Source organism: Oryctolagus cuniculus, chromosome 18, assembly GCF_051225735.1.
Source record: "Oryctolagus cuniculus isolate XC-2025 breed Fujian yellow rabbit chromosome 18, ASM5122573v1, whole genome shotgun sequence".
NCBI classification, from domain to species: domain Eukaryota; kingdom Metazoa; phylum Chordata; class Mammalia; order Lagomorpha; family Leporidae; genus Oryctolagus; species Oryctolagus cuniculus.
The window spans coordinates 25,560,662-25,584,609 of NC_142884.1; the positions used below are offsets into that span (position 1 = coordinate 25,560,662).

General features: G+C 55.9%; 1 protein-coding gene and 1 long non-coding RNA gene across 3 annotated transcripts; both read right to left on the bottom strand.

Annotated features, from left to right (window-relative positions):
* Nucleotides 1–5,114: 5,114 nt before the first annotated feature.
* LOC149120875 (major allergen I polypeptide chain 1-like) lies at nucleotides 5,115–20,086 on the bottom strand. Its single transcript, XM_089318846.1, has 3 exons — nucleotides 19,951–20,086; nucleotides 6,161–6,348; nucleotides 5,115–5,251 (listed from the first exon to the last, which is right to left on the bottom strand). The coding sequence occupies exons 1-3, from the start codon at nucleotides 20,018–20,020 to the stop codon at nucleotides 5,222–5,224; spliced, it is 288 nt and encodes a 95-aa protein (XP_089174972.1). The 5' UTR covers nucleotides 20,021–20,086; the 3' UTR covers nucleotides 5,115–5,221.
* LOC149120876 (uncharacterized) lies at nucleotides 17,459–19,048 on the bottom strand. 2 transcript variants are annotated; one of them, XR_016224563.1, is made up of 3 exons: nucleotides 19,028–19,048; nucleotides 18,445–18,626; nucleotides 17,459–17,700 (listed from the first exon to the last, which is right to left on the bottom strand). It is a non-coding gene; the product is annotated as an uncharacterized LOC149120876 (long non-coding RNA). The 2 variants fall into 2 exon arrangements; XR_016224562.1 differs by lacking the exon at nucleotides 19,028–19,048 and adding an exon at nucleotides 18,847–18,868.
* Nucleotides 20,087–23,948: the final 3,862 nt, after the last annotated feature.

Consider the following 23,948-nt stretch of genomic DNA (forward strand, 5'->3'; position numbering starts at 1 on the left):
AGCTTCATCCTCTCAGCCCAGGGGACTGAGATGGGGAGGGAGGGGCTGGTGACCATGAGCACAGGGAGCCTAGGGCCAGGCAGGGGCCCTTGCTGCCAGTGGGGGGCTCCAGGCCTGTCAGAGGTCCACCTTCGTGGGTGTGTGGCAGCCCCCCACAGCGGTTGGGGGCTGGCTGTCCTGAGCAGGGCCAGGCTGCCCAGGGCTGAGGCAGCTATATCCCCACATCAGCTCTGCCCAGGACGTCACCCTGGAACTGACCGAGTCTGGGTGGCCTGCCTGAGAGATGCTCAGTGCTGTGAGTGTGCACCTGGGGCTCGAGGTACCTGGGACCCCCACACCCCTCAGGGTCCCCCACTGCCCACCCTCCCCCCATGCCCTGGCCTCCTGAGGTCATGCGCCCCACCTCACCCCCTCCTCTGTCAGCCCGGACCCTGGCCATCTCTCCACCACTCTGCTCCTGCTTATTCTCCAGGTTCTGGCACAACATGGAGGCAGAAGCCCTTATCCCCGTGCTAAGGTGGGCTGCTGAGTCATGCCAGAGATGGCCCGAGATGGCTCCATCCCTCCAGGTCACCGGAGCCCACCCTCCAGCAACGGGGCCTCTCTCCCCGACATCTGTGGGAACAGCCTCCACGTCCGACTCCTGCCCCCAAATGCTGACCAGTGACTGCCTGTGACCACAGCTGGGCTCAAGGTCGGGGCCGGGGACAGGTGTGCCGCCTCATGTTGGGGTTTCTGACCCCAGTCCCGCCCTGGGGTGAGCTGGGGTGTGGAGGACTCACTGCAGGAACCCAAGCCTGTCTGGGACGAGGCAGCCGCCCTCATCGTCCTCTTCTTCGGGCACCAACAGTGCCGCTCCTCGGCGTCCCTGCAGCCGAGAGGGGACCCGGATGAGAAGTCACTGGGGGAGCTGTCCACCTGCCCCCTCCCCCGTGTCCCCAGGGAGGCGGGGTCTGGCTCTCACAGGCACAGTCCTTGAGGCAGGGCCCCACCTCCTCCCCCAGCACCCTGGCCAGTACCTGCTCATATTTATTGATGAGCTCTGCTCGCTCCTGGGCCCTCCGGGACCTCAGGGCGTTCATATCCAATCTGTAAGACACACACGCACATGGGAGCCAGCACTGGGGAGCCCACAGGAATGCTGCTTTGAGGGCTGTCCCCCTGGTCAGAGGTGGGGCAGCCACACAGCCAGGCAGGCGGGCACCTGGTGGCCGGGTCCTTGGATTATGACTTGTGCAGAGCTCATTGACTACGGACGGTTGGGGAAGGACAGCCCCCACCTTGCCTCCCCTGCCCTTGGAAAGGATGCTCCTCCCCCAGGCTGGCAGCCACGTGTCCTCCAGGGGGCCCAAGTCCCAAGTCTACGGGGCTCCCTGGCCTGCTCCCAGCTCCCGCATCTCTGGGGCTCTCAGAGCCGGCCTCCCTGCCCACCTGATACCAGCTGACCCGACACCTAGTCTTGAACCTGTGTCCAGACTCAGACTCACACCAAGGCCCATTCAACACTGGTGACCAGCAGAGCGGGAGGAATGAGACGACTGTGTACACACTCTGCACACAGGGGCACAACTCAGAGCTCCACCACATCGCCCATGGAATCCGGTGTGGGAGACTAGGGCCGCCCCCCTGGTGGGACCTTCCCCACACCACAGCTCATGCAGAGAGCAAGTCCCACTCACCTCCATCGTGAATCCATGTGATTCTCTGAAATGCGCCTGCTGCCTACACTACCAACTGGTCAGTTGGGCAGTAGACGCACTACTGGCCTCTGGTCGCCTCCCAGCCCAGAGTGCGCATCTCAGTGACTGTGACATCACAGAAGCCTGCCAGCCAATCCCTAGTGGCTCTGCTGTGGCAGGGCTCAGGGTCCTCAGGCCTGGCTTCATTAAAGGTCACCAGAAGTGGGGCCTGTGTTCTCCCCAGGGCCCAGGTGAAGAGGGCAGGGCTCTGGCAGAACCGCCCTGGAACCAGGGGTGCCAGGGCCCTCTGCCACCTGCCGTAACGGTCCCAAGTCTCAGGCAACCGGCACCTCCTGCCCCTCCTTTCTGCCTCTGCAATTGTATTACAGCCCAACTGTGAAGGCCTCTTTCTTTGAACACAAGGTCGCATAGGGAGCCCCACATACACCTGTCCCCACACTCCGGGGCTGCCCCTGCCATGACCTGAACTGAGACTCCCGGGGGTGCAGCCTCCTGTCCTACCACAGGCCCCACCCCAGCAATGCCACCCTCTGCTGCCCCTCCTGCTCTGTTCCAGCCCTTCTTCCCTGGACTTGTAGGAGGTGGACACAGGGGTCCTCTGGGATGGAGGGCAGGGGAGCATGGCCCAGCCTGTCCAGAGTGGGAACCAGGGCCCTGTCCTGGACACGGGCCAGGGCTTCAGGCACAGAGCACTGAGAACTCCTGGGCACCAGCACCTGAGCCACATGCTGGTAACACCGGGCTGCTGCTGACCATAAGGACAGGGACAGCACACGTCAGGCTGCAGGCAGGAGTAGCCACAGGCCCGCGGCTCCCCCTGGAAAACTGGCTCAGGTTGCTCCCCCTGGGAAAGTGGCTCAGCCCTCCCCCAGCACCTCCTTGGTCCTGGGCCCCACACTGCCCCTAGGCTGCCACCTTATGGCCACAGTCGGTTCTTTTCCCTTCAAGGGCACACTGCTCTGCCTCTCTGCCCACTTCCCCTGCCCTGGCATGGAGACCACAGGGCCCAGGGCCCTGGTCACCCACACACCTGCTGGCCTCCTCTGCGGAGTGTGAATGAGTGCACTGCTGTGTCGTGTCCAGAGATGCTGTCCAGCAACACTTGGGTTTTAACTGATTCTTTTATTCCCCTCCCCACTCAGCGTCTCTGCTTTTAAATTGCATTGTAAACTCTTTTGGAGATTCACAAAGTGCTGTAAAATAACACAGCGAGTGCTGAATGGGGACCACTCAGCTTCAGCAGTCAAATGTTTCTAATTGGGTGGAGGATGCCCATACATTTTCGTTTCTCTGCCTGAGTTCAAACTCCAGATGCCTAGGCTTAGTGTTCTCCACATTGCATTTTCCTTCACTGGGGGTGAGGTTTGTTCCCCAGAGTCCGAGTCCAAGGAGCATGGGTGCATGGGCCCCAACCCAGCTCCTGCATGGACTGACGCTGGCCTCCTGGGGTGGCTTAGGGTGCACAGGGGTGAGTTCCCATTGTTGTTGCTACAAATGTTTCCTTACTATCAAGGTGTTGCTACAAATGTTTAATTCGTGGATCTTGGGGGGTGGTTGCTTCCATCCACTGTTCCCCTCAGCATGGGCCTGCAGTGGCCAGTGGCTGAGGCCTTAAAATAAATAAATCTTTAAACAATAAAAATTAAAGTTCAAAATAAAAGCAAGTTCCTCTACTTCTCTCCCTCTTTCTCTCTACATCTTTGACTCTACCCGCCTCTCCCTGCACCCCCATGGGATGTTGGCCACCATGTTGCATGCAGCACGAAGGCCCTCACCAGACAGCATGAATGCCCTCCAGAGCCATGAGCCAATCAGCTCGTGTGGCTTGGACATCGCCCCAGTCTGTGGGATTCTGTCACAGCAGCAGAGAGCGGACCGAGACACCTGGTGTCTCCTGTGTCCTCACTGTGCATAGATTTGCATCTGTCGGACGGAGTGTGGTGGGACACAGCCCCAGGGTCCCACAGGTGGGGTAATGAGGGGGTCTCTGCTCCCCAAGCCCTCCCATCCCCTGGGCTCCCTTTCACTCCTGCAGAGGCAGGGGTCCCCCATTGCTCCTCTGTGGAGGGAGCTCAGTGAGCACATAGAGCAGGTCTCCCCTGGGGTAAGTGCTTTAGACAGAGTTTGTGGCACCAAGAGGGGTGTGGGACCTTTAAGAGGCAGGCAGAGTAGGAGGTTGCTAGGTGAGATGGGGTGGGGCCCTGGGAAGGGGTGAGTGCTGGGCTCCCAGAATCAGGGCTGGGCCAGGCCAAAGGCAGGAAATGCATCTGGGTCTCCCTCCCTCGTGGGTGATGGAACCCCAGTGCTTGGACCACCACCTGCAGGTGCCACCTGAACCCCCGAGTGTGCATTAGCGGGGAGCTGGAATGGCAGCCAAGGAGCTGGGAGTAGAACCAGGCCCTCTGACTGGGGATGTGGGCACCCCAATCCGGGACTTCACCACTGCCTAGATCGCCCACCCTGACCCATTCTCTCTGTGAAGGCAGCCCAGGTATAAGTGTGGGAGAAACAGGAAAAGGATCAACCCACCCTGCCACCCCCCCCCCCAGCAAGACCCCGGGGACAGGAGCGGCCGCTCCACCCTGTCTGGGCCTCCCAGCAGCTCACCAGGATGTCACAGATGCTCCTCCCCAGACAGCCCTGTGCGAGTGCCCTCAGTGAGTTGTGACAGAGCAGGGGGCAGGTGGCAGATCCAGGCCCAGAGGGCACAGACAGGCGTGCGGGGGGCCTGAGATAGGCGGCAGCATCATGACCACAGGGCTGAGCCACCACAGACACCCAGACCCTGGGCCCACTGTGCGGGAGACCCCACGCGGGGTGTGTTTGTGGGGTCACAGCTCCATCCACAGTTGGGGGTTGGCACTGGGACCAGCTGAGGCAGGAAAGAGGATTTCTGGATCATGGCCAGGGGCGTTCATGCCCTCTGGGCTTTAGGTCTTTTTGTCCGGTCAGGGACCCTTCCCACCCCTTATGTCCCTTGGGCCTGGAGGTGGGAGGTCTCATATGCATCTACAGGTGGGCACCACTGCCACCATGCACGGCCTCACACTGAGCAACCCAGCTGGTCTCCCTGCAGAGGGCGGGGCAGCAGAGTGGCAGCTGCTGTGCAGTTGGGCACGCGCCCCGGCTCTGAGCCGCAGTGTGCTCACGGTGACGCTGGGACTCACTGCCGCTCTGAAGGTGGCTGGCCGGCTACGCCTGGTTGTGATGCGTGTGTCCTGCGGATCGTGGCCACGGTGACAGAGATCGCACCCCCACCCGCCCCGCCCCACACTGCACCCCTGCAGGAACAACACGGACAGCCCTGGATCCAGCCGCCACTTGCAGTCATGGCAGCCGGCCCCACTGCACCACCCGCCTCCCACACCCACGCCCGGTGTCCGGTCCAGCACTGAGCAGACTCTGTGCAACGCAAGCTTTTATTGTTGCCTCCTTCAATGAGAGGCCGGCAGCGCCTGGGCTGCACCTGCTGACCACGTAGGCGCGGGGTGGCCCTGGGTCTTCTTGCCGGGAGGGCTCCCTTAACAAAGAGGATCTGAGAAGATTTTATTCTGCAAAGAGAAGTCGGGACACCTGGTGAGGCCGGGGCCTAGAGACACCTGCAGGGCACAGGCACAGGGCGCTTCCTGGGGAGGAGCTGCAGCCTGGCACTGGATCTGGGCAGCTAAAGGCAGATCCTCTCCTGCACCTGGGTGCCTGAGAAGCTCTCCTAAAAATCCCTCCTTTGATGAGGAATGAGGAGGAGGTTCTCTGTGGGGGGTGCAGGTGAGGCTGGGACAGGCAGGGGCTACACGGAAGGCCTGGCAAGGTGGCAGGGGCACTAGGGGCCTTCAGGAATGCACTGACCCCAGTCCCCTGGCCCTGTCTATCTCTCGCAAGCTTTCAACCTAGTGCCCATCCCCGCCCACGCTGCACCTGTAGTCAGGGTTCCCTCTGCTCTTCCCCAGGTGTCGCCAGGCCCGGGAGGACAGGAAGGGCTGTTGGAGGCCTGGTTCCAGGCTCGGGAGCCCCAGATGGCCCTTAGGGGTCCAGGGAGAAGGAAACATGAGGTCTGGGGGTGGAGGAGGGCACCCGAGGGGTCAGGGTGAGGAAGTGAGATTCGAAGGCAGGCAGCACCCAAGGCAACATCTTGAAGAAGATTCGGGCTCGGGCGCTGGACAGGTTGTGGTCAGGGAGGCCAGAGCTGAGGTCTGACACAAGCGGGGCTGCCGTGGGGACAGCGGCCCTGGAGGGTCTCGGGCCTGCATGGGGGAGCTGAACAGCCATGGAGCCCAGGGCTCCGGGTCCAAGCAGTCGCCCTCCCTGTCCTTTCTCGCACCACGGGGGGCGGCCCACAACTCTGCGTCCTCATCCGGAGGTTTTTCCCACAGATTCCCAGGCCCGGCTGTGGTGGGCACAAACAGTGCCCCTCCCCAGGGCCCCGGAAGGAGCCGGTGTCGGGCCACGACGGCTGGACTCACCACGGCACTGATCGCATGCCCCTTATCCTCCTCTGTCAGTTTCCCATCAACGCACTGCTTCAGCGCCAGGGCGTTTTGCAGCACTAGTGGGTCACTTTGGTAATTTTGCACATAGGAAATATACTCATCGGAGGGTCCTGACAGAAATTCATAAACAGCTGTCTGCACAGCTGGGCAGATGTCACAACCTGAAGAGAAACAGAAGGCATGGGTCACAGCAGGTGCGCCCCTTCATCCGCCCTGGGAGCCAGCACTGCCCTGGAAAGCTGGCCCCTGCCCCCAGAGCACCCCCAGCCCAGGCGCCCGTGGCTGGCACCCACTGGCAAGAGAGATCAGGAGCCAGGCAGAGCCGAGCAGTGCCAGGCAAGCAGCAGGCTTCATGGTGCAGGGACAGCCGCTCCCACCGCGGGGCCCTTTATACCTGCTCCGGGCCGCCAGTAGGGCAGGAGGGGCCTGTCCTCCCCCAGGGTGGGTGTGTTCCCTCCCCGCCCCTCCCAGGCCACAGCTTGCATGACCTGCAGTTGCAGAGGGTGCACGTGGGTGTGTGTTGATGTTGGCCGAGTCCAGCCCTGGGTTAACACAGGGGTTGACTCCTTCTCCCTCTCTTTCCGGGGACCTGACACGCACCCATGCCAGGGTGCAGGGAAGGCGCAGAACCAGTGGAAACCCTGCCTGGGCAAGGGGAGAAAGCACCACACAGGGCCTCTGGAGCCCTGGGCCAGCTCAGCCTCTCGCACCTTGGCTGGGACCCTGACGACCAGCTGCTGTGACTATGGGAACTGCAGGAGACCCAGTGCCAGTGTGGCGGGCAGGCTGGAGCGCAGGTCCTCTCCTTCTCTCCTGCACTCACGGCCCTGAAGTCCAGGGAGCACGGGGTAGACCAGTTGTCTCTAAAGACCTACTTGGCATTTGACCGCATTTTGTTCTTTGGGGCTAGAGGGCCCTGGCTGGACTGGGACAGATGCCCAGGTCCTTGTCTTCCCGTGGGGAGAACAAACTGGGACACAGAGAGAAGTACAGCCTTGTCGAAAGGCAGGGGTGGTGCCCGGCTTCTCCATCTCTTCCAGCGCCTGTGCTCCCCGCCAGATGCCCCAGGGGAGCCCAGCTCCCTTCTGTCCCTGGCTTCCCCGCACACACCCTCTCCCACCCTGCTGCCGCTGCCAGCTCCTGCCCCAGTCTCCCTCCCTCCATGGCCTCCTTCCATTTTGTTTTTTTTTAATTTATTTGAAAGCCACAGTTACAGAGAAGCATTGACAGAGTCAGAGAGAGAGCAAGAGGTCTTCCACCCGCTGGTTCACTCCCCAGATGGCCACAACAGCCGGAGCTGCGTCCATCCGAAGCCAGGAGCTTCTTCAGGGTCTCCCATGTGGGTGCAGGGGCCCAAGGACCTGGGCCATCTTCTACTGCTCTCCCAGGCCATAGCAGAGAGCTAGATCGGAAGAGGAATGGCTGGGTCTAGAACCGGCACCCATATGGTGAGGGAAGTCTTGGCAGCTGCAAGTTCACCTCCCCCACACAGGGGCTGGCTGGAAGCTGGCCAGGAAGCAGCAGTGGGACAGGACTCTAGGCGTTCTGATCTGGGATGCCCACATCCTAAGCAGCAGTGGAACCCGCTGTGCCCCAGCACCTGCCCCACACATGAGTTCTTGCTGTGGCAGGACTGGGCTGGTAGAGGGAAGCTTGTGCTAAGGCGAGTTCCACTTCCTTGGCTTGCTCTGCTCTCGTCCACCTGCACACGCTTGCCTTCTGCTGTCCACTGTGGCCAGGAGCAGCAAGAGGGCCTGGTGGGGAGCGCTGATGTGCTTGGGGCTCCCCAGGGTGCAGCCCAGGAGCCCAAGTCAGACTCTTCCCCCTGTGAATTCCCTGGTCGCAGACATTCTGTAGGAGTGACAGCAAGGCTCAGCCCAGCGCACACTCGCCCCTGCACGCTCGGGCTCGCCCTCCCCTGTCTTCAGTTCTCCGTGGTTTCCCTCCCTTGTGGAGGGATGGGAGCTCCAGGAACATGAGGGCTGTCAGAGGAGCTGAGGGCGTGGCCTGCTTCTCTGAAGTCTCTAAACAAGGACACGTTCACATCAGTAGGAGAGGACTTCAATAAGTTTATGGAAATTAGCATTTAAAGTGTAGGGGCCACGGTGGTGCTACAGCAGGGTAAGCAGCCACTTGCAATGATGGCATCCCATAGTGGAGAGCCGGTTTGAGTCCTGGCTGCTCAGCTTCAGATCCAGCTCTCTGCTAACAGGCCTGGGAAAGCAGTGGAAGACGGCCCCAATATGTGGGCCACTGCTCCCGCATCGGAGCCCCAGTTGGAATTCTGGTTCCTGACCTTGGCTTGGCATAGAACTGGACCTCAAGCAGTTTTGGGGAATCAACCAGTAATTGAAGGATTTGTCTCTCTCTTTCACTGTCACTCTACCTTTTGAATAAATAAATAATTCCCTTTTTTTAAAGATTTATTTATTTATTTGAAAGTCAGAGTTACACAGAGAGAGGAGAGGCAGAGACAGAGAGAGGTCTTCCATCCGCTGGTTCACTCCCCAGATGGCCACAACGGCTGGAGCTGTGCCGATCCAAAGACAGGAGCCAGGAGCTTCTTCTGTGCCTTGTACATGGGTGCAGGGGACCAAGGACATGGGATATCTTCTACTGCTTTCCCAGGCCATAGCAGAGAGCTGGATCAAAAGAGGAGCAGCTGGCCAGTGCAGCGGCTCAATAGGCTAATCCTCCACCTAGCGGCGCCGGCACACTGGGTTCTAGTCCCGGTCGGGGCGCCAGATTCTTTTCCGGTTGCCCCTCTTCCAGGCCAGCTCTGTGCTGTGGCCCGGGAAGGCAGTGGAGAATGGCCCAAGTGCTTGGGCCCTGCACCCCATGGGAGACCAGAAGCACCTGGCTCCTGCCTTCGGATCAGCGCGGTGCTCCGGCCACAGCACGCCAGCCGTGCTGGCCATTGGAGGGTGAACCAATGGCAAGAGGAAGACCTTTCCCTCTGTCTCTCTCTCTCTCTCACTATCCACTCTGCCTGTCAAAAAAAAAAAAAAAAAAAAAAAAAAAAAAAAAAAAAGAGGAGCAGGTGGGACTAGAACCGGTGCCCATATGAGATGCTGGTGCCTCAGGGAAGGGCATTAACCCACTGGGCCACTGTGCCAGCCCCAATAATTCCTTTTTAAAAATAGTAAGCTGGGGCCGGTGCAGCCAGCTTGAGACCTGGCTGCTCCACTTCCAATCCAGCTCTCTGCTATGGCCTGGGAAGGCAGTAGAAGATGGCCCAAGTCCTTGGGCCCTTGCACCCACGTCGGAGACCAGGAAGAAGCTCCTGGCTCCTGCCTTTGGACCGGCACAGCTCTGGCTATTGGGGCCAGTTGAGGAGTGAACCAGCAGATCGAAGACCTCTCTCTCTCTCTCCCTCTGCCTCTCCTCTCTGTAATTCTGACTTTTAAATAAATAAATAAATCTTAAAAAAAAACACAGTAAGCTTATTTCACTTCAAAAATTTCAAAAGTCACATATGACTTTTCCATAAAATGAATCTTCCATTACGTTTTTGAAGGTCTTTTGTGAATGTGTAGATATTGCCTCACATTAATTAAAAAAAAAAGACTTGTTTTATTTATTTGAAAGACAGAGTTAGGGAGAGAGAAAAAAAGAGAGAGAGATAGGTCTTCTATCTGCTGATTCACTCCCCAAATGACCAAAATGGCCGGAGCTGTGCAGATTAGAAGCCAGAAACCAAGAGCTTCTTCTGGGTCTCCCACGCAGGTGCAGGGGCCCAAGGACTTGGGCCATCTTCTACTGATTTCCCAGGCCATAGCAGGGAGCTGGATTGGAAGTGGAAGAGCCAGACTTGGCCAGCAATTATATGGGATGCCAGCACTGCAGGCCAGGGCTTTACAGCCACTGAGCCACAAGCCAGCCACTCACATTAATTTTTAAAAGTGCAGGTTTTAGATGTCACAATATGTCAAAATCAGGGTCCGTGTTGTGGCTTAACCGGTAAAGCTGCTGCCTGCTGTGCCGGTATCCCATGTGGGCGCCAGTACCAGTCCCGGCTGCTCCACTTTCCATCCAGCTCTCTGCTAATGGCCTGGGAAAGCAGTGGAAGATGACCCAAGTGCTTGGGCCCCTGCACCCAAATGGGAGACCCAGAGGAGGCCCAGCTGCCATTGCAGCCATTTGGGGAGTGAACCAACGGACTGAAATTTTCTCTCTCTCTCTCTCTCTCTCTCTCTCTCTCTCTCTGCCTCTCTGTGACTCTGCCTTCCAAATGAATTCAAGCTTAAGCACTTTTGTTTTCTTTTGGCTGGAGGCACTCTATCACCAACAATGACAGAATACGGTTTGCTGAGCATCAGAGCAGAAAAGACACACAATTATTTCGAGCCCAGGGAGAACCCTGTGCCAAACAGGATTCACATCCGGCAACTGCTTTAGGCAAAGAAGCACCCAGAGCTGAGCACCAGCTGCCCTTTGTCCACCTGTCCTCGGGGCTAGGAGCTTTCTCAGCCTGTCCTGAGTTTTCTGACCTTGCCACTCTAGGGGAGGCCTGGCCAGGGATGACCCAATGTCCCCTACACAGAGCTTGTCAGGGGACTTCTTGTAGCTTGGACTGGGGTTGGGGAGTTTGGAAAGAAAACCAAAGAAATCAGGTCCCTTCTTGTCACCTGGCATCCAGGTGTGCATGACAGCTGTGGCTGACCACGGGTTATCACCAGAGCACTGTTCACGTCTGCCAGGGAGGGGCAGTAGCTCCCCCTGCTGGAGGGGAGTCAGCCATTGACTACTTGGGGTCTCAGGAGTATTTGTCTTCTCCATCCGTCTGCTTATGCAGTCAACTGTTTGTATCAGGATGCACTCACATGTGGGGTTTTATTCATGGTTATAACCCGATATTAAGTTACTCGTCTTGCTGCTCACCGGGTTCCAGATAAGAGCACAGGCAGCTGTCTCGGGCTCGCTTCTGCTAGCGTTTCCATGGACACCCTCATCTTGTTGGAGCCAACACACTGTGCTCCTGCATCGGAGGCTGGGGGAGCTCTCTGGAGGGTCTAGGCAGAGCAGCACCGCCCCTGGCTGACCCAGTGCGCGGGCCTGTAGGGCTGCAGCCTCGGGGGCCGGAAGGGCTCGGGACAACTCAGTCTGGGGAGATGCCTCTCTCCCACCACCGCCTGTGGGTGCTGATGGAGGCACGGGGCACTTCAAACCGCCCAGGGGGCCCTGTTCACTGAGGAAGAAGAGGGAGCCAGGAGAAGGGGCCAGGCTGGAGTAATGGGAAGCAAGAAAGGCCCAGGACGTCATGAGCTTCCATAGGGTGAGAAGGAGGCTGGAGGAAGGATCCAGCTAGTGAGAGCCTGACCCAGGTTCTCTGCAGCTACAATGCTCCCACCCTCAGCCCCGGGCTGAAACACAGGCACGCGTCAGTGTTCTGGACAGCATGTTGGCTCCCTTTGGCAGTGTAGACATGACCTTGAGGCCTCTTGTGATTTTTCTCTCTGCATTTAGGGGGATTAGTGCATTGGGAAGCAGGAGAGGCGGGAGGAGGATGTGGCTGGAAAGCCGAGGTGACCCTGGGGCTGGGACAACAGAGCACTTGGCTCAGGATGGAGCCACTCAGAAAGGTCACTTCTCCCCTAGAGCCAACAGCGTCAAATGTCCCCTGCAGCTCGCTCCTCGATGCTTAACCTGTGTGCCACAGTAATTGTGCCATATTTTGTTATTATTTTTAAACATTTCACTTACTTGCAATTTCATTTGAAAAATTGGTTACAAAGACAGGGAGATAGAGCTTTTCCATCACTTTTTAAAAAATATTTATTTATTTATTTATTTGAAAGGCAGAGTTAAAGAGAGGCAGAAGCAGAGAGAGAGAGAGAGAGAGAGAGAGAGAGGTTTTCCATCTGCTGATTCACTCCCCAAATGACCAAAATTGCCAGAGCTGTGCTGATTAAAAGCTAGAAGCCAAGAGCTTCTTCTGGGTCTCCCATGTTGGAGCAGGGGCCCAAGGACTTGGGCCAACTTCCACTGCTTTCCCAGGCCACAGCAGAGATAGGATTGGAAGTGGAGCAGCCGGGACTTGAACCGGTGCCCATAGAGGATGCCGGCACTGCAGGCGGCGGCTTTACCTGGTCCACATCAGCACAGGCCCCAGAACCTGCCACTCTGATACAGGCTGCAGGCATCTTACTGGGGCTACCTAACGACTGCATCAAATGAGTGCCCCCATAGGACTGGACACGAGCTGCGGCCTGACCTGAGTTGCTCTGTTTTGTCTCTGGATGATTTCCAGTCATTCTTTCTGTCCTCTCTGTTTCTAACCAGTTGCACAACTACCATCCACTCAAAAGCCAGCCTTGTAAGAATGCTAGCTATGAGGACTGCTTACACCGAGTGCTGGGGAAATGTGTTCAGTGCCCTCCTTGGTAAGGTTAAACTTGCTTGTTCTGGCTTCTGTGACCAGTGCTTGGCTTTGAAGAAACTCTTGGCTCCCGGCTTCAGATAGGCATAGCTGTGGTTGTTGTGCCCATTTGGGAAATGAACCAACGGACAGAAGATCTCTCTCTCTCTCTCTCTCTATTCCTCTGTCTCTCTATAGCTATGCTTTTCAAATAAATAAAATAAATCTTTTATTAAATTTATTTGAAATAATTACACAGAGAGAGAGAGAGAGAGAGAGAGAGAGAGAGAGAGGTCTTCCATCCGCTGGTTCACTCCCCAGTTGGCCACAATGGCCAGAGCTGTGCCAATCCGAAGCCAGGAGCCAGGAGCTTCTTCCATGTCTCCCACGCAGGTGCAAGGGCCCAAGGGCTTGAACCATTTCTACTGCTTTCCCAGGCCACAGCAGAGAGCTGGATCGGAAGTGGAGCAGCCAGGACTCAAGCTGGCTCCCATATGGGATACCAGTGCTTCAGGCCAGGGCTTCAACCTGCTGACAGTGCCGACCCTCAAAATTACTTTTAATAAAAGTTGTGACACTCAAATAGGTGCACAATAGGGACTGGGGAAAAAAATTCACCATTTTTCTCTTCCCAGCAAAAAGCAGCGTGCACAGCTGCTCTCCCTAGTGGATTCGTACAACTTTACCTTTAAAAAAGCAAGGGATGGGGGACCAGCTTTGTGGCAAGCCTGTAAAGCCACCAGCTGTGACATCAGCATTCCTGGCGGGCTGCGATTTGAGTTCCAGCTGCTCCATTTAAAGTCCAGCTCCTCACAAGAGCTCTCCACTCCCAAGGCTGCACTTACAGACTGGGTTCTCGTGTCCGTTTGCATACAGTTTAATGAGAGCTTGGGCTCCGACAGGGCTTCACGCCAGGGTCTTGGAAGATCTTCTGGGGTCAGAAAGATCAGCTTTGCACACTGTGTTGCCCAAAGAGGATGGCACCAGCAGGTACCAGGGTAGATCAAAAGGTTCCAGGAGGCTGGCGCCATGGCTCACTTGGCTAATCCTCTGCCTGCGGCACCAGCACCCTGAGTTCTAGTCCCAGTTGGGGTGCCAGATTCTGTCCCGGTTGCTCCTCTTCCAGTCTAGCTCTCTGCTCTGGCCCGGGAAGGCAGTGGAGGATGGCCCAAGTGCTTGTGCCCTGCACCCGCATGGGAGACCAGGAGGAAGCACCTGGTTTTTGGCTTTGGATGGGCGCAGTGCCGGCCGTAGCGGCCATTTGGGGGGTGAACCAACGGAAGGAAGATCTTTCTCTTTGTCTCTCTCTCTCACTGTCTAACTCTACCTGTCCAAAAAAAAAAAAAAAAAAAAAAAAAGGTTCAAGATGTTCCAGGAAAAATAGAATCAAAAAGCCTAGATTTAGGCTTGCGGCTGCCCCTGCACGCCCCGCTCTGTATGAGTGATCGGCATAGTGGGGTCAAGGTGAGGGACGGCCCCAGCCGCACAGTTGCACATCCTTCACTGCACTTCCCGGGCCACAGCAGAGAGCTGGACTGGAAGAGGGGCAACTGGGACAGAATTCAGCGCCCCGACTGGGACTAGAACCCCGGGGTGCTGGTGCTGCAGGCGGAGGATTAGCCTATTGAGCCGCGGCACCGGCCAGTAACTCTTTCAAATAAATAAATCTTAATAAATCCTGGCTGCTCCACTTCCAATCCAGTTCCCACCTAATACACCTGGGAAAGCAACTGAAGATGCCCCAAGTTCCTGGGCTGTTGCACCCACATGGAAGACCTGGGTGAAGCTCCTGACTCCTGGCACAGCCCTGGCCATTGCAGCCATATGGGGAATGAACTACCAGATGGAAGACCTCTCTCCTCTCTGTGTAACTCTACCTTTCTTTTTTTTAAGATTTATTTATGTATTTATTTATTTGAAACTCAGAGTTACACAGAGAGAAGGAGAGCCAGAGAGAGAGAGAGAGAGAGAGAGTCTTCCACCCACTGGTTCACTCCCCAATTGGCTGCAACTGCCGGAGCTGAGTTGATCCGAAGCCAGGAGCCAGGAGCTTCTTCTGGGTCTCCCACATGGATGCAGGGGCCCAAGGACATGGGTCATCTTCTGCTGCTTTCCCAGATCATAGCAGAGAGCTGGATTGGAAGTGGAGCAGCCGGGACTAGAACTGGTGCCCATATAGGATGCTGGCACTGCAGGCAGCAGCTTTATCCGCTACTACAACTCTAGCCCTGTAACTTTACCTTTCAAATAAGTAAATATTTTTTTCTAACTTAAAAATAATTTTGATAAGAAAAAACTTTTTTCATTGATTCTTGGTGAACACCTAAGAGGACTGCTAGAGCATATAAGAAATGTAAAATTAATTTTGCAAGACCAGGGCAGCGTAATGGATAAAGTCACCCCCTGTGGCGCTGGCATCCCATATGAGCACCGGTTCTAGTCCCAGCTGCTCCACGTCTGATCCCGCATATGTTGACTCAAGTCCCTGAGTCCTTGCCACCCCTGTGAAAGGACCAGATTGCATTAAGGGATTCTGATGTTGGCCTAACCCAGCCCTAGCAGTTGCAGGTATTTGGAGAGTAAAACAATGGTTGGAAACACACACACACACACGCACATATGTAATCTCCTGGGGTCGGCGCTGTAGTGGGCTGAGCTTCCGCCTGCAGTGCCAGCATCCCATATGGATGCTGGTTCGAGACCTGGCTGCTCCACTTCTGGTCCGGCTCTCTGCTGTGACCTGGGAAAGCAGTAGAAGAAAGCCCAAGTCCTTGGGCCCCTGTGCCTCTGTGTCTCTACCGCTCTCTCTCTCTCTCTCCACCTCTCCTCTCTGTGTGTAGTTCTGATTTTCAAAATGATAAATAAATCTTTAAAAAATATAATCTCCTGTCTTTTTAATAAAAATGAAAATAAGCAAAATTCTTAAAAATAATAACAAATATGGCACCAGCATTGTGATGCAGTAGGTTAAGCCACTGCCTGCTCTGCTGGCATCCCAGTTCTGATCCAGCTCCCTGCTAATAATGTGGGAAAGCACATATCTGGTAAGAAAGAGCCTGCTGATAGTTTTTGTTCTTCTACATTCTCTGGGTTGACTTCAAGCATTTATTCTTTTGGCTAAACATTAGATCACTCTTCCCTGGAACACTGATTCATATAGATGGATGTGGAATAGCCAACCTGTCTACAATGTCCATTCCACCCACACAAGAGCAGGAGTTGGTTCTTCATCTGTTCAAGGTTCATTCTGTATTTCTCAATAGAAATGTAGACCTTTCAGTGTGACCTACTCATTTAATCCAGCCAACAGGAAGCCCGGGCTTGGTAGCTGTAAGATGAACATCAAATAACCAAACAAGAGGATGCATATTGAGCCAGCACATCAGACAAGAGCCAGGACTCAAGCCTTGACTGTCTCAGCTCCAATGCCCACATCCAGCTTTCTATATTCGACCTTACTGTGGGACCCTGGCCCAGACAGGCAGAGAGAGATGACCGGAAAAGTCACTTTTGTTGTAAACCATTCTCACTTGAACCAGCAGTGATCTGGTTTGCTGGAGCGAAGTCAAACTAGTCTCTGCCCTGTGGACTCCCAGGTGGGCTCCTGGCAAATGCAGTAGCCCATTCGTGCTGTGGGAAGTAGACCCAGAGGGGTCATCACACACCCAGGTGGGAGATCCTACAGGTAAGACTTGAGAGCCTGAGCCCTTTCCACGACAGGGCAATTTCCTCCGGGAATGCTGCCATCCATCCCCTCCTCTGTCCTCCCAGGCCATGGCTGTGTGGGGTCTTGGTCTCTACTGGCAAATTCAAGGGTCAGGGGTCAGTGTTGTGGTGTAGCAGGAAAAGCTGCCACTTGCAGCACCAGATTCCAATATGGGTGCTGGTACATGTCCCAGCAGTTGCACTTTTGATTAAGGTCCCTGCTAATGGCCTGAGAAAAGCAGTAGAATACAGCCCAAGTGCTGAGGCCCCTGACACCCATGTGGGAGACCCAGAGGAGGCTCCTGGCTCCTGGATTTAGCTTGACCCTGCCCATGCCATAGTGGCCATCTGGAGAGTAACTAGTGGACAGAAGACCTAACTTGGTCTCTCCCATTCTTTCTATAACTCTTTCATAAATAAATCTTTTTAAAAAAATCCAGAGGGGTCAGTGCTGTGGTGCAGCAGGTTAAAGCCCTGGCCTGAAGCGCCAGCATCCCCTATGGGCGCCGATTCTAGTCCTGGCTGCTCCTCTTCCAATCCAGCTCTCTGCTATGGCTAGAGGACGGGCCAAGTCCTTGGGCCCCTGCACCCATGTTGGAGACCCGGAAAATGCTCCTGGCTCCTGGCTTCGGATCGGCACAGCTCCGGCCATTGCAGCCTCTGGGAGTGAACCAGTGGATGGAAGACCTCTCTCTCTGTCTTTACCTCTCTCTGTAACTCTGTCTTTCAAGTGAATAAGTAAATCCTTAAAAAAAAAATCCAGAGACAGAAGATGTGAATACCACCGGAGACAAGAGGATTGGTGATGAGCCAGGCCTGGTCAACTCCTGGGGTGATGCCTAATGGGCTAGAGGCTCAGTAACTGTGACAAAGGCAGTGCCCAGACTGCTGTCCGTGGTGCCGACACCATTGTTCTCCATCCATGTGGGTGCAGCCTGTGCTCCAGGTACCTTTCACCCTCACCCAACCTTATTTACAAGTGAGGAAACAGCCTCGGGGAGACAGGGCACCTGGTCAGGAGAAAACAGCCGGTCTGTGGCAGGGTCTGGATCTCTCTCCCTGGATCTCCCTCTGTCTTGTCTGAGTGCAGACCCCAGAGTCTGAATAGCCAATTGGGTCTCTGCTCCCTCCCCCAGTGCCTTGTCTCAAGCTTTCCCACCAGTCCCCACAGGCTCCCCACACAGCACACAGACCCAGGCACCCGGAACTGAGCTACACATGTTTTATTAGAATCAGCTGAATGAAGACTAAAGCAGGTGGGGCAGGTGCTGGGTTCCAGCTTCAGGTGAGAAGAGGGCAGGACGATGGCACTCAGATCAGGCGTCAGTGGCAATATTCACCTTCCCAGAGCATTGGCAGGTGCTACGGGAATGGGAAGGGCCTTTATAACTTCCTCCTTGGCTGTCTGCAGTAAGTGGAGTTTGCATTCTTTGCTGCCAGTGATGGATGACTGGAAGAGTCAGAGAGTGGGAACAGAGGTGGCTAGAGGCAGGTCCTGGACCCGGGCAGGGCGACCCAGGACCCCTGGGTCACCCTGGCTCCAACCCACATGTCCACTCCTGGAGATGGGGCTGCATTGGTTAGGGCCAAGAAGAGGATGGCTCCCACATCCCGTGTTAGGACCCGGTCTGAGCATTCTCCCCAGCCAGAGAGGGAAGGAGCTGAGAAGGTTCTGCAGGGCATTGCGTGGCCTGGGCTTGGGGAGGGGCAAGGTGGCTGAGTCTGGGGTGGTGTGAAATCTCTCAGCCCTGAGACCCATCTGCCAGCCATGTTGGCTGCATGGGAGTGCATCATGTGTTGTAAACAGTCCCCCTGGGTCCTCTCTAATGCACATAATAGTGAATTCTGCATTTGGATCAACCTTACTTTTGAAGAATCAGATGCCCAAAGACAAAGGTTAAAAATCTCCTGCAGTGGAATTCCTCACGCTTTCTGTGTGGCACTGGTATTATTCTTCAATGACCAATTGCATGTGAGTGGTTTAGTGTTTTAGAAACATATGTAGCAAAAGAATGGGCTGCACAGCCTGTGACACACATGGCAAGTGGCTGAAGGTTGTATGTGCTGAAAGAGGGAATAAGACCTGCATGTTTGTGTATCACATCTGTCATGTAGCCCCGATTGCCTGGTCTGTTGGTGCATGGTGGTTTAAGTGTGCTGCTGTGGGGGCAGGGGGACGTGGAGAAGAAATTACCATGACCCTCAGATCCAAGGCCTTGGCTGCAAGCCCTCCCTCATTGTAGCAGTCCTGGACTTTTCCAAGGGCTTCTTTTTCCGATTCATTAGCATGGACCAAATCCAAAGCTGCGTTCAACAGGTTCCTGTCTCCAATGGGCAGCGTCCCAAAGATCTTATAAAATATTGGGCAACCTACAGCTGAAAACACAACCAGAAAACACCTCATTAGAGGAGCTACCAGGCTAGGAGCCCTGGAGGTCACATTTCCCACCTCTTGAAGGTAGCTCCTGTGTCTGGCATCTCTTGCCTGACCTTCCACAGAGACCCGCTCGCCACCCCTGCACCTCCCTGTCGCTCCCCCTCTTCGTGGAGGAACGACACAGGACCCTGCCTAGGCTTCATATCCGAGTCACGGCACCATTATGTCGCTCCCCCTCTTCGTGGAGGAGCAACACAGGACCCTGCGCTGTTCTTTCGTCTGCTCGGCCCTCCCCGGGTTTGCTGCTGGTTCTTCCCGGGTTGGCTACTATCCCTTCCACCTCCGTGGAAGGGCAGTTCCCCCTGGCCACATTCCCCACTTCCGCAGGGGAGCGGCACACCGCCGGCCGGCTCTTCTCGGGGGCTGCACAGGTGTTCCTTCAGCTAGATGTTCCCCATAGATGTTCCCCGGTGCATGCCGTCTCTCTCCTCCTTTATAGTCCTCCTCCGCCAATCCCAACTCGGCTGCCCACACGCCGAGCACGCTGCTCTCCAATCAGGAGCAAGTCCTACAGTTAATTGGTTGAACTGGAGGCAGCTGTGCGGAAGCTGTTTACTTCTCTCCCAGCGCCATATTGTGGGAGAGCAGATGCATAGAATAAGTCTTAATTCGAGTAACTTAGTCTAGTCCGGATTGCTCCCCACACTCCCAGGACTGCAGCTACTGCAGACAGAGAGCACAAGCCCTATGGGAAGAAGTGAGCAGCAGGTGGAGCCACAAACAAGACCCCCGGCCCTGACCACTGCCCAAGCAGAAGAGCCTGCACACCTGTGCCCTTGATGAAGCACCATCCAGGCGAGCCTTAGGCCCAGCAGCCAAGACGCCAACAGAAACCCCCAGGCCCCACAGGGCAGTGCCCGGGCGCAGGCCTGACACAGACGCTGGGGGACCACAGTTTTGGCTCCAATAGCTGGGCTCCTGGAGACCTGCATTGAGTTCCAACTCCAGGTTAGACTCTGGCTTGGCCCCTGGGCATCCCAGGCACTAGGGGAGTGAACCAGTAGATGGGAACACACTCTCTCTTTCTCTCTCGAGTTTTGTAAAGGAAGCCCCATGTCCCCTATGTGTACAACTAATGACCCCTCCATGCCCAAGCCTCTCCCTCCATCTGAAGACCCACTGCCCCTGGTGTTTTCCGTGGCGTTCCTGGGTAGTGACCTCCCAGCTGCCCCTGTCTCTCCCAGAGGCTGCCCAGAGCTCAGCACATCAAGGTGGAATGACTGGTGAGTGACAGCCCAGTAAGCCCACCAATTCCCTCCTTACCACTCTCTCCCAGCTGCAAGCCCAGCTCTCCGCTCACCAGCAAGGCCAGCACAAGCAGAGTCCCCTTCATGGTGCAGGCTGCTGCATGCTCCGCTTGTGGCCAGCTTGCCACTGCTTTATAAACTTCTGGCTCCCCACCCACCTGTGGGCAAGGACCCAGCCCTGTGGTTTCCCAGGTCCGGGGTGAAAAGTATGGGAAGCCTTTCCCACTGCGAGGAGCGAGCTAGTGGGGATGTTTGCCTGACGCTGTTGGCTTTGGAGGAGAAGTGACCTTTCTGAGTGGCTCCATCCTGAGCCAAGTGCTCTGTTGTCCCAGCCCCAGGGTCACCTCAGCTTTCCACATCCTCCTCCCGCCTCTTCTGCCTCCCAATGCACTAATCCCCTTAAATGCACAGAGAAAAATCACAGGAAGCATCAAGGTCATGTCTACACTGCCAAAGGGAGCGAACACGCTGTCCAGAACACTGACGCGTGCCTGCGTTTCAGCCCGGGGCTGAGGGTGGGAGCATCATAGCTGGGTCAGGCATGGGGGCCCAGGACTGGTGGCCGGGCGGCTTCCTAGGTCTGGTGGTACCCCTTTGCTCTCACTAGCTGGATCCTTCCTCCAGCCTCCTTCTCACCCTGTGGGAGCTCATGACGTCCTGGGCCTTTCTTGCTTCCCATTACTCCAGCCTGGCCCCTTCTCCTGGCTCCCTCTTCTTCCTCAGTGAACAGGGCCCCCTGGGCGGTTTGAAGTGCCCCGTGCCTCCATCAGCACCCACAGGCAGTGGCGGGAGAGAGGCATCTCCCCAGACTGAGTTGTCCGGCCCCTGAGAGCTGCAACTCTACAGGCCCACGCGCCCGGTCAGCCAGGGGCAGTGCTGCTCTGCCTAGACCCTCCAGAGAGCTCCCCCAGCCTCCGATGTAGGAGCACAGTGTGTTGGCACCAACAAGACGAGGGTGTCCATGGAAACGCAAGCAGAAGCGAGCCTGAGACAGCTGCCTGTGCTCTTATCTGGAACCCGGTGAGCAGCAAGACGAGTAACAATATCGGGTTATAGCCATGAATAAAACCCCACATGTGAGTGCATCCTGATATAAACAGATGACTGCATAAGCAGACGGATGGAGAAGAGACAAATACTCCTGAGAGACCCCAAGTAGTCAATGGCTGACTCCCCTCCAGCAGGGGGAGCTACTGCCCCTCCCTGGCAGACGTGAACAGTGCTCTGGTGATAACCCGTGGTCAGCCACAGCTGTCATGCACACCTGGATGCCTGGTGACAAGAAGCGACCTGATTTCTTTGGTTTTCTTCCCAAACTCTCCAACCCCAGTCCAAGCTACAAGAAGTCCCCTGACAAGCTCTGTGTAGGGGACATTGGGTCATCCCTGGCCAGGCCTCCCCTAGAGTGGCAAGGTCAGAAAACCCAGGACAGGCTGAGAAAGCTCCCAGCCCCGAAGACAGGTGGACAAAGGGCAGCTGGTGCTCAGCTCTGGGTGCTTCTTTGCCAAAAGCAGTTGCCGGATGTGAATCCTGTTTGGCACAGGGTTCTCCCTGGGAAAGCAGTAGAAGATGGCCCAGGTCCTTGGGTCCCTGTGCCCACATGGGAGACCAGGGGGAAGCACATGGCTCCTGGCTTCGGTTCGGCACAGCTCCAGTGTTGCAGCCATTTGGGGAGTGAGCCAATAGACTTTCTCTCTGTCTCTCCCTCTCTCTGCATGTGTCTCTCAAATAAATAAATAAAATCTTGTTTTTTGTTTTTTGTTTTTTTTTTTTTTTTTTTTACAGGCAGAGTGGACAGTGAGAGAGAGAGACAGAGAGAAAGGTCTTCCTTTGCCGTTGGTTCACCCTCCAATGGCTGCCGCGGCCAGCGCACCGCGCTGATCTGAAGGCAGGAGCCAGGTGCTTCTCCTGGTCTCCCATGGGGTGCAGGGCCCAAGCACTTGGGCCATCTTCCACTGCACTCCCGGGCCACAGCAGAGGGCTGGCCCGGAAGAGGGGCAACCGGGATAAAATCTGGCATTCCGACCAGAACTAGAACCTGGGGTGCTGGCGCCGCAGGCAGAGGATTAGCCTATTGAGCCGCAGCGCTGGCCTAAATAAAATCTTAAAAAAAAATAAAGTTAAATTACATAGATGTTCAGATATACTTCATTAAAATAACAATGCTTCATTCTGACATGAAAACATCTAAAATATTCACTTTTTAAATTATCCTTATACACAAGGGGCCTTCAAAAGGTTCCCGGGAGATGCTATTATCAAAACTGATATGTGATTTTCAAAACTTTTGCACTAAAATAAACTTATCCTTTTTTAAAAAAAAATTATTTATGTATTCTTTTAGAAGACAAAATGATAGAGAAAGAAGGAGAGACCCAGAGAGAGATGATTCCTCAAAGGCCACAAGAGCTAGGGCTCTGCCAGGCTGCAGCCAGGAGCCTGGAACTCGATCCAGGTCTCCCTTTGAGAGCAAGGGTCCAAGCACTTGGGCCATGTCCTGCTGCTCTCCCAGATGCATTAGCAGAAGCAGCCGGGATGTGAACTGGAGCTCCCATATGGGATGCCAGCAAGTCAAATGGCAGCGTAACCTGCTGTACCACAATGCCCGCCCCTCAAATCTCTTTAAATTCCAGTTTCCATGAACTTTTTGCAGTCCTCTCCTCCAAATGTGAAATGGGCCACACCCTCAGCTCCTCTGACAAACCTCCCAGGGCCCCTGACCCCTCCCACCCCTCCAGGAGGGAAGAAAAACCACAGAGAATGGCAGATGGCGGCGGGGGGTGGGGTGGGGCGGGGAGCGCAGTACATAAGGGGCGGTGAGGAGCCAACCCTAGGTAAGGGGGCAGGAGTGTGGGCGGGGCCTTAGCCTTCCTGTAGCTCCTGCAGAAAGTCTGAGACTGCAGGCAGCTAGGCTCTAGAAGCGGAAGGAGGGGCCGGCACTGTGGCATAGCAGGTAAAGCCGCCATCTGCAGTGCCGGCATCCCATATGGACGCTGGTTCTAGTCCCAACTGCTCCACTTCTGATCCAGCTCTCTGCTGTAGCCTGGGAAAGCAGTGGAAGATGGCCAATGGCCATGGGCCCCTGCACCTGTGTGGAGACCTGGAAGAAGCTCCTAGCTCCTGGCTTTAGATCAGCACAGCTCTGGCCGTTGCAGCAATTTGGGAAGTGCACCGGCAATGGAAGACCTCTCTTGCTCTCTCTCTCTCACTCTGCCACTACCTCTCTGTAAATCTGGCCTGGGTATGGCGAGCCAGGAGTGAGGAAGGGATGGGGAGGCAGGATGCCCACGGCCCCGCCCAATCCCAGCACCTTCCACGCCAATGCAACACAACAGGACTCTCGGCACCCACACTGCTCACCCCACAGCTGAGCCTCACTTTCCATCCTGGTCCAGAAGCCAGGACACCTTCCTGGAGACCACCAGGCCCCCTGCAGCCCCACCCCCAGCCCCTGCTCCTTCCCATCTTCCCTAAGATGAGGGTGATCCCAGCCTGGGCAAGGGCAGCTGTCTCCTGAGGGCGTTCCACTCACGTCTCCCACTGTGCACCACCGATGCCTTTCCACAATGCTGCACTTCTCTCTGTGTCCCGGTTCTGTTCTCCCCACGGGAAGACAAGGACCTGGGCGTCTCTCCCAGCCCAGCCAAGGCCCTCAAACCCCAAAGAGCAGAATGTGGTCAAATGCCAAGTAGGTGTTTAGAGACAACTGGTCTACCCCGTGTCCCCTAGCCTTCAGGGTGTGAGTGCAAGAGAGAAGGAGAGGACCTGCGCTCCAGCCTGCCCGCCACACTGGCACTGGGTCTCCTGCAGTTCCCATAGTCACAGCAGCTGGTAGTCAGGGTCCCAGCTAAGGTGCGAGAGGCTGAGCTGGCCCAGGGCTCCAGAGGCCCTGTGTGGCACTTTCTCCCCTTGCCTAGCCAGGGTTTCCACTGGTTCTGCACCTTCCCTGCACCCAGGCATGGGCCCATGGTCAGATCCCCGGAAAGAGAGAGGGAGAAGGAGCCAAGCCCTGTG